Here is an 8,112-nt window from a genome sequence, read left to right on the forward strand (position 1 = left end):
GCGAAGGCCGAGCTTGCTGTTGCTCCTTTCGCCGCCTGGCCGGGGAAGCCAGAGTGTGTCGAGCTGCTGTTTGTTTCTGGAAGTGACAGCGGAAGCAGCTGTCGGTGTCCGGTTTTAGGACTTGAAACTCTCTGCTCAGGTTCTGGTTACTTACAAGGAAACGACCCTGCGTGAGACATTAACGTCCTGCGAGCTGCAGCCTCGCTGCCCTGTAATGTCTGTGCTGTGACTGTTGTGATTTAGAAGCGAATTTTTCTGTCGTGTTAGGCTTCCTCATGTGCTCGTGCATTTTTATTTCAAAACAGCAGGCTGGTTTGCTGGACTGTCTGAGGGTGTTGCCTGATAAGGAAAACAACACTTATCTGTGTTGTGCAACTGAAATACAGATATAACCTTGTAGATGAACTCACCACTCTTTTAAATGAGCTTTTGGGTTGTTTTTTTCACTTTCTTAACACACTGATGGTCTAAATAATCCTAATTTCTCAGTAATTGAGTAGTTGCTCTGTGTGTTTCAACTGTATTAGTGTAATTTGCAGTATTTAAACTTTTGGATTTTTGGTATTGAGTGTCATGTGGAGGCTGATACTTTTAAGCAGATGTTTTTGTTTGTGTCTAAAACCAGCAGCTGCTAAATACATACAAGCTCCGTGTGGTTGGCTGTCACAAGGTACTGTTTAACAGGCTCTTATCAAGGGACTAAAATACAAAGTAATATTCAAACACTTCATGAAAATAAAATCCTTACCTGAGTATTTTCTCTCAGGAGCCTCTTGACTTCTGGAGGATTACTGTACTGCTGGTAAAATGGAACTGAAATAAAACCTACAGTTTCTTTTAGTGTATGCAAAACTATTGGCCATATCTTTTTTTTAACGGATATTCAGTGTTCTCCTTGAGCCATGCTGTATATAAACAGTGTGAGGCCCTGGTTGGGATGTTTGGGAGTAACTGTGACATGCAGTGAAACATAGACTGGTATTTTTAGTCTTATTAACATTCAGTGCTGTACCTTATGGAAACTGTTGTTGACACCTGTATTTCTTCATACTTGTTAATAGAATTTGTGTTTTCTAGTGTTCCATTTTGTTAGTCATGGACTTTTAAATTCTTCTTTAGAGAAACTGATGGAGGAAGAGGAGGGAACAGTGAAGAGGTAGTGTAATACTCCTGCAAAGGGTTATGAGGTGGTGTTATGTACCATGAAAGAACTGGACTGGGGCCTGAAAGGTGCCTCTCAGTCCACAAGAGCTCTTTTGGGTCTTGGGACCATCTTTTTGCTCAGTGTTAAAGCACTGTGATGCTACACTCCCAGAAATTCCTGCAATAGTAGTGAATTTCCAGTTGTAGTTGGTATTTCATAGAAGCTTCATTTTCATAATGGTTTTAAGGGCTTTTCACACATCTTTACTGGAGGTCAGTCAGTGTTTGCATAGGTTCTTCTCCCTCTTGGAGTGGAAGGCTGGCTGCCCTTGTGGGAAAGACTGCATGGCAAACCTGTTGTAGCCAGGCAGTGTATCTCGTGAGTACCAAACTCATAGCAAATTCCCAGGTTGCATAGAGGGGCAGTGACCAACCAGCCTCCTGGGAACATTAGACTTTACTAGTTGTCCTGAAAACAATGAACTTCACTAGCTGTCCTGTGCTTGTATAGTAAGTTTTGTGTTTCTGTGAGAGCCGCGCAACTGGATTGTGCGTGGGCCGTGAGGGATTGTGAGAGAGATAATAGCGGCAAGTGGGCTGCTGGGTTGTATAACGACACTCTGAAGCCTGTTCTGTCGGTGCACCCAAATCCTGCCTGGTGCCTGCTCTGGGAGTGGGGTGCGAGCTTTAACTGAGTGTCCTAGTGGGCTGTATGCGGGTGGAGCATTGCTGTTGTAAAATACACTGTTTTGCTGCTCCCTGAAATGTGATTTTTGTATCTCGTTTCTTCTTGTGTACCTTCTAATGGCATATGGCAATAGTGTTTGTGTCCTTTATGCCTCTATGTTATATAGAGTAATGGCTTCTGATGGGGGTGATTTTACTTGTTTTTAAGAAGTATGTATGCATGTAAAGTTGGCTGAGAATGAGAAAGAATAGCCACGGGTAAAAACAGCCTTGAATAAAGAGGGGTGACCTATTGTTCTTGGTGTTCCCAACTCTGAAGCAGCTCACAAGCACATACAGCAGAAGACAGTAATACAGCTTGGATAATACTTTGGTCTGCCTTTCTTGGAGCCCATTTCAAGTTCCAGAAATAAAGGTTGAGTCTTAAGTTTAAAAAAAAAAAAGCCTCAAACAAAAAACCAAACCCACCTAAATTTTATGGTACCTATGGAAATAGACAATAAGTAAAGGAAACTTTAATTATTGTGACTATTGAAAGCACTTCTCAAAAGTAGACCTTGAAACTTTGTAGAGGAAGAAACCTTAGAACAGCTTAGTAATTCTGGTACGTATTTTAAGAATGATGCTAAAACCAGAGAGTCTTTACATAGTGAAGAGTTTCAACAGATGTGTCTGTTGTATATGAGTTATGGGAGTTGCAGGCCTTATGGACAGAGCATGACTGCATTATGCTCATGGTTATAGCTTCTGAGTCAGCTAGCAGTAGTAGTTTCTCACATTCGTAGACTAAATGTCTTCTTTTTGTTTGTAGATATGGCTCGTGGACAGCAGAAGATCCAGTCGCAGCAGAAAAATGCCAAAAAGCAAGCTGAGCAAAAGAAGAAACAAGGACATGATCAGAAGGCTGCAGCCAAGGCTGCCTTGATATATACCTGCACTGTCTGTAGGGTAAGAGGAACTGAAGACAAAATATTATTGTAGGCAGGTCTGTCTTCCAGCCTAGAGCAGAATTTTTAGGGGATTATATAGTGGGAACTGAAATATTACTAAAGTGGCTGTCTAGCTTATTGCTGTAAGCATTTGCATGTTACGTGACTTGCTTACAGGTTACTCAGCTGTACTGATAACTGAGATATGAGAAAATCTGAGTGGTCACGTACAGATCTGTTTTGGGTGGTTATCTTGCCTTTTGCATTGTAGTAGATCCTCATATGCTGTTAGTATGACATATAAAATGTAAAAAGTGTGAGATAACTTCCTGTTTAATCTCCAGATGGAAACATCTTTTCTTTTTGATTAACTTGGCCCTTCTTAGCATCACTGGTTATTGATGTTAATGTAGAGAGGAAAAGTGGTGGTGCCAAAAAGGTTTAGTGCAAGTTTGATACACAGTAATGTCTACTGGAATAAGTTACTTGACAAGAGAACAGAAATGTGAGTGCTAATCAGATTATAGTTTCCTTCTGGCTGGTTTTCCTGAATGTGCTCGTTTTGGAGCTGAAGGATAAACTTGCCATTTTCACTTAAATGGTCGGTCCCAGAATAAATTTGTCACTTTGAATATCTTAAATAAGATTCTGCATTCAGGGCTGCTCACTTAAGTACTTGTAACCAGCTCATCGTCTTGTGAAATCAGGCTGTAGCAGCAATTGCTTTGGGCAGTTGATACCTGCAACTGTGTAGTAGCAATGATCTGAGATAGCTTGTGCCAAGTAGAGAATCAGTCTATGACACATAACTCTTTGGCCTATTGATAAACAAAAGAAATAGCTTTCATAAAGATTTGATTCTGAAAAGGATAAACATTTATCTTTTGGGTGTTCAAAAAGAAAATGGTAAGGAGGTAGGTTTTCCACCAAACGAGCATGTGAAGTATAAGACCTGCAGGGAGATTTCTAGCAAGAATAACACTGTTGATGAACACTCCAAAACAGTGTGATAGTAGTGCTTAAAAGCTCCTCTCTCTGAAAATCTAAGGTTAAATACTCTCTCTTAATCTGCGGCTAAATTAGTGGTGCTTCTGTCACTAGAGCAATGTTGTTGAGGAGTCAGTTTGCTTCAGGAAAAAGAAAATAAAACTTAGAGGGGAACAGGTTTTGTGGTATTATTTAACTCTTGTACTGTGCATAAAGATAAATGTCTCTCTTTAATCAGACACAAATGCCGGATCCCAAGACCTTCAAACAGCACTTTGAAAGCAAGCATCCTAAGACTCCACTTCCTCCAGAATTGGCTGATGTTCAGGCGTAAAGTTGTCTTCAGGTCATTACCTTAACTTTTAAACGATTGTCTGAGAAAGGTGTATTATGAATCCGTTTTTTTAGCACCACCAACTGGGACATAACACTTGCTTCGTTTCCTTTAATGTGAAAATTAACTATAGGTTAAAGTTATACCCCTGAACTGTTACAGAAAAGAATCAAGCCAGTACTTAGATACGTGAAATGGCTGTGGCATTTCACTGTGCATGGAGGTGGTTTTAAAAGGGATGAATGTTATTTCACATGGTCATCCTTAGAGTTGTAGGAATACTTTATTATTAGTTCTTGCTTTGAAATGTTAGTTTTGCTTTGAACAAAATACATATAATAAATACAGTCTGTCTGCTACAAAGCATGTAATGGAAATAGTTGTTTAGTGTATTTCCAACAATTGAGCCTTTTTGTTCCTGAAGCTATGTGAGTGAATGCAGATTTTTCAGCATTCAAATACAAAACTTAACCTCTGTGTTAACTATAGAAGAGACTTCCCAATAGCCAGTTGTTAGGCTGTAACTGGAAGTGGTTGTAATAAAAGGCTGAAATGAGGTAAAAAGCAGTATTACAGTATTTCATTCACACAAGGCAAACAGCATTGTGTAACGGTTCAGCTTAACTGAGTTATTCTTGTTTTTTATAGGTGAAATCATGGCACCTATTGACTCTACTACTGTCAGACCTTACATAACAAACCTGCAGCTGCTTTTCTAAAACTGTTGATCAGCAAAAATGAAGGGGCTACAGAAACATTCATATTTTTATGCTGTTCCCTCTTGGGCTTCATGCAAAGACAATTCTGTGTAAATGTACAGTTGTGCCCTATTTGGAAATCCTGAAAAATCAGTCCATACTTGTTATAAAAAATTTTTTACAATTGTAATTATATTGATGTTCATATTGTGTAAAATAACTCATTTAATAAAGTAGTACTTTGATTTTACAATATCACAGATTAAATCCTTGTAGAAGTTCTGTTTCAACTTTCTGCATTATCTGCCTTATAATAAAGACAAAGTGGAATTTTCCCCATCCTGCCAAAACATGAGCAGTATCATTCCACTGAAAGTAATGTACATTACAGTAAATTAATCTTAAGTGAAAAGGGAAGCTGCTCAGATTTACTGTTCAGTGTGCTGCCTGCTTGAACCCAGTCACTACTTGTTGGCTCAAGGCGCAGCAGACTCCCTAGAAGCTGCATGAGAATTGTGAGACTCCCTTCTACATTTTTGTCCTGTGTATTGGAGTCTAATACTGCAAGCCATTTTGAATGGGATTCCTTCACTGTGAGGGATCATGTTCCTTGAAGTCATGCACTGGAGAGACTCTAGTTATGCTTGTTATCCTTTATATTTCCTAAATGGCTGAGGAAGCTGAACGGTGGCAGGATTGACTGCTGCTGGGTATGCTGGCTTGAAAAATGCTCATAGTGTTAGGTTAAAGCAACTCTTAGTAGAAAAATTGATTTGAAAAGATTTTTAGTGATATTTTGAGCAGTCAACCACACGTGTTGCCCCTCAAATGTGTCTGGTTATTTCAGTAGCAACTCCTCAAGAAATATGCAAAATAGCCCGTCATTAATAACCTTTCTTCACAACCAGCTTAAAATAAGCCTGTTGGAAAAGAGCCAAAGTAACTAAAGTAATACGGCTACTTTAAGAAATCGGATGTGATTAAAGTTGAATTGACAAGAAAAAGCTGGATAATAACTCTCTGGCCAAGAACATTTGAGCAGCTAAACATAATTACCCTTAAAGTGTTCCAGGCTCAGTTCTAATCCCAGATGTACAGCACAGAAGTAGTGGAGAAACATCTGAATTGTGCTAGGTCTGCTATACAAAATCTGATCTTTGACATTTGGAGGGGGCTTAAAGTGTTGACCTTGCAGTAAGAAGCAATGCTAGAATTGCTGTGGTTTACTGAGGTTACAAGGGATGTAAAAAATCCTGGCAGTCCAAGTAACCCTTGCCACACAACAGGACTGTACATCTGACCTTCAAATGGCTTCCTGAAATCTAGGACCATAGTTTCAAAGACTCATTCACTTAAAAGAATGCACTTGGTATTTTATTATATAAAGTCAAAGCCTTTGTCTTTGTCCACTCATTTGCTCTTGATTGAACTACTTCTGTGAGACTAGCTTCCTGTCCTCTTTGCTGTGACAGTATCTCTGTAAATACTTACTTTGGCATAAAGTTTCTCTGTATTATAGTCACTCCAGGATAACCTGTATACCACTTAACTTTTATAGATAATGTTGTTCTCCTCAGAGTAATCCACTACTGCACTTGTACACCTGACATCAGAATGTAACGCTTCATTTATTTTTCTTTAATGTTATCAATACGTATATCCTGACAAACTGGCTCCCACAAGGCAAGAAATCTGTTCTTGACCTTTGTGCTGTATGGGGGAGAGGTACTTAAATGTTCTGATGCTGTAGTTTGTTTAAAAATACGCTGAGTGCAAATGGATAAAGATGTTTCTTGCACTGATTGGTATTTGGTAATCTGGTTTTACTTTGGAAAATGTTCTGGGATGTATCCCTATAGCTTGGTCTTGAGGTGAAGTATATGTTCTATTCCTTCAATTCGGATTGTGTAGCATTAAATAAAAAGATTTTGTTTCATAAACAATCTCTCTTAATGAGCACTGGAAAAGCTGCATCACTAGTGGGATGGTTAACTTCAGTTAGAATTGTATTTTCAAAACTTTATGATGCTCAAGTTGAAAATACCCTATGAAGTGATGGGTTTTTTATGTATTGGAAGGCAAGGGTCGTCTTCAGTTCACTAAGATGCCTAGCTGCAGTAGCTGCAATCTCAATTACAGAAATAAATGGAAGCTATGACTGAATTGTTATAAAGGCTTTATAAGTCTAGGGGAATGCTATACTACGTAGTAATCATCCTCATTTAGAATATCGGCAATACTCCTCGTTACCTAAAAGGTCAGAGGAAGAACTAGGTGTTCTCCATCATCTGTTCCTGATCTGAAGGATGGCACCCTGTTACCCGGCTAAAGACACAGTTGTGCGTTGTAATGTGTCTGATTAAAGAGAATTAAAAAAATAAAATGTAAAATGTCATATTTCCTGCCTGCTTTTAAAAACAAGTATTACCGCACTTACAAAGTTAATTTCCTGGCTGTGGGCAGTCCTGGAACTTGAAGCTGTCAAACGTCAAAAGAAAGAAAAATAGTCATAGGAAGTTTCACATGTTCCCTTGAGAAAGATTCATCTTTGTGCAGGGACAGCATTTAGGCAAAGGATTTTTATGTTGTCAGTATGGGCATCAGCAGTCAGAGATACTTGTGGAGCAACTTTAAAAAGTGATTTTGGATTTTCAGAAGCCCACATCTCTTCTGGGAATCTATTTAAGTGGCATCTGAAATCACATTTTAAGCAGGGCTTAAAATGTTACAAAAAAAGGTCTCACTTTAGAGCCCAGAATAAAAGTTAGCATGTGTGATTATGATGAGGCTGTCTCGGGGACTGCTGAGTAATCAAGAACAGTTTTGCAATTTGTGTTAAGACAGACTCACTTAGACTAGTTTCTGTATCTCTACCTATCACTAAGGGTTTCTGATTTCTTGCTATCAAAAAGCTGTGTGAAAAATCTGAAATAGAAATTGAAGACAGTTGCTATGTAGCCTTAAGGAAGGAGTTGGCTTTATGCAGTGCTATTGAAATGTCCCTGGAGACTATCCCTTTTGGTTATTTGCTGTTGAGCTGAAAACCTTCAGCTCAAGTAGAGCTAATGACCACGGGCTGTTTGCAAACCACACAGTAATGAAGGAATTTGTAGCATTTCTGTAAACTATATTGAACTGTTTTCCCATCTTGATAAGGAGAGCTAATAGATGGAATTTCTTTTATCGTCTAATACTGATAGGCTTGAGGTCTGTTTTGTTTCCCAATTTCTCAGAAACAAGTCAGGGAGTATTTGGCTTAACTAGAAGCGTGGTCTTCCCGACTCAGTTTGTCCTGCCAAATCCGTAAGCAAAATAAAGGTCAGCGTGTGTTTCT

At 39.0% G+C, this 8,112-nt stretch overlaps 1 protein-coding gene across 1 annotated transcript; it reads left to right on the forward strand.

Annotated features, from left to right (window-relative positions):
• The first annotated feature begins 2,588 nt into the window (after positions 1 to 2,588).
• ZNF706 (zinc finger protein 706) lies at positions 2,589 to 6,718 on the forward strand. The gene is made up of 3 exons (XM_010294223.1): positions 2,589 to 2,778; positions 3,985 to 4,092; positions 4,729 to 6,718. Exons 1-2 carry the CDS (start codon positions 2,644 to 2,646, stop codon positions 4,078 to 4,080), a joined length of 231 nt encoding a protein of 76 aa, XP_010292525.1. The 5' UTR covers positions 2,589 to 2,643; the 3' UTR covers positions 4,081 to 4,092; positions 4,729 to 6,718.
• Positions 6,719 to 8,112: the final 1,394 nt, after the last annotated feature.

The sequence above is a fragment of the Phaethon lepturus genome, unplaced genomic scaffold, assembly GCF_000687285.1.
Source record: "Phaethon lepturus isolate BGI_N335 unplaced genomic scaffold, ASM68728v1 scaffold50049, whole genome shotgun sequence".
NCBI classification, from domain to species: Eukaryota; Metazoa; Chordata; class Aves; order Phaethontiformes; family Phaethontidae; genus Phaethon; species Phaethon lepturus.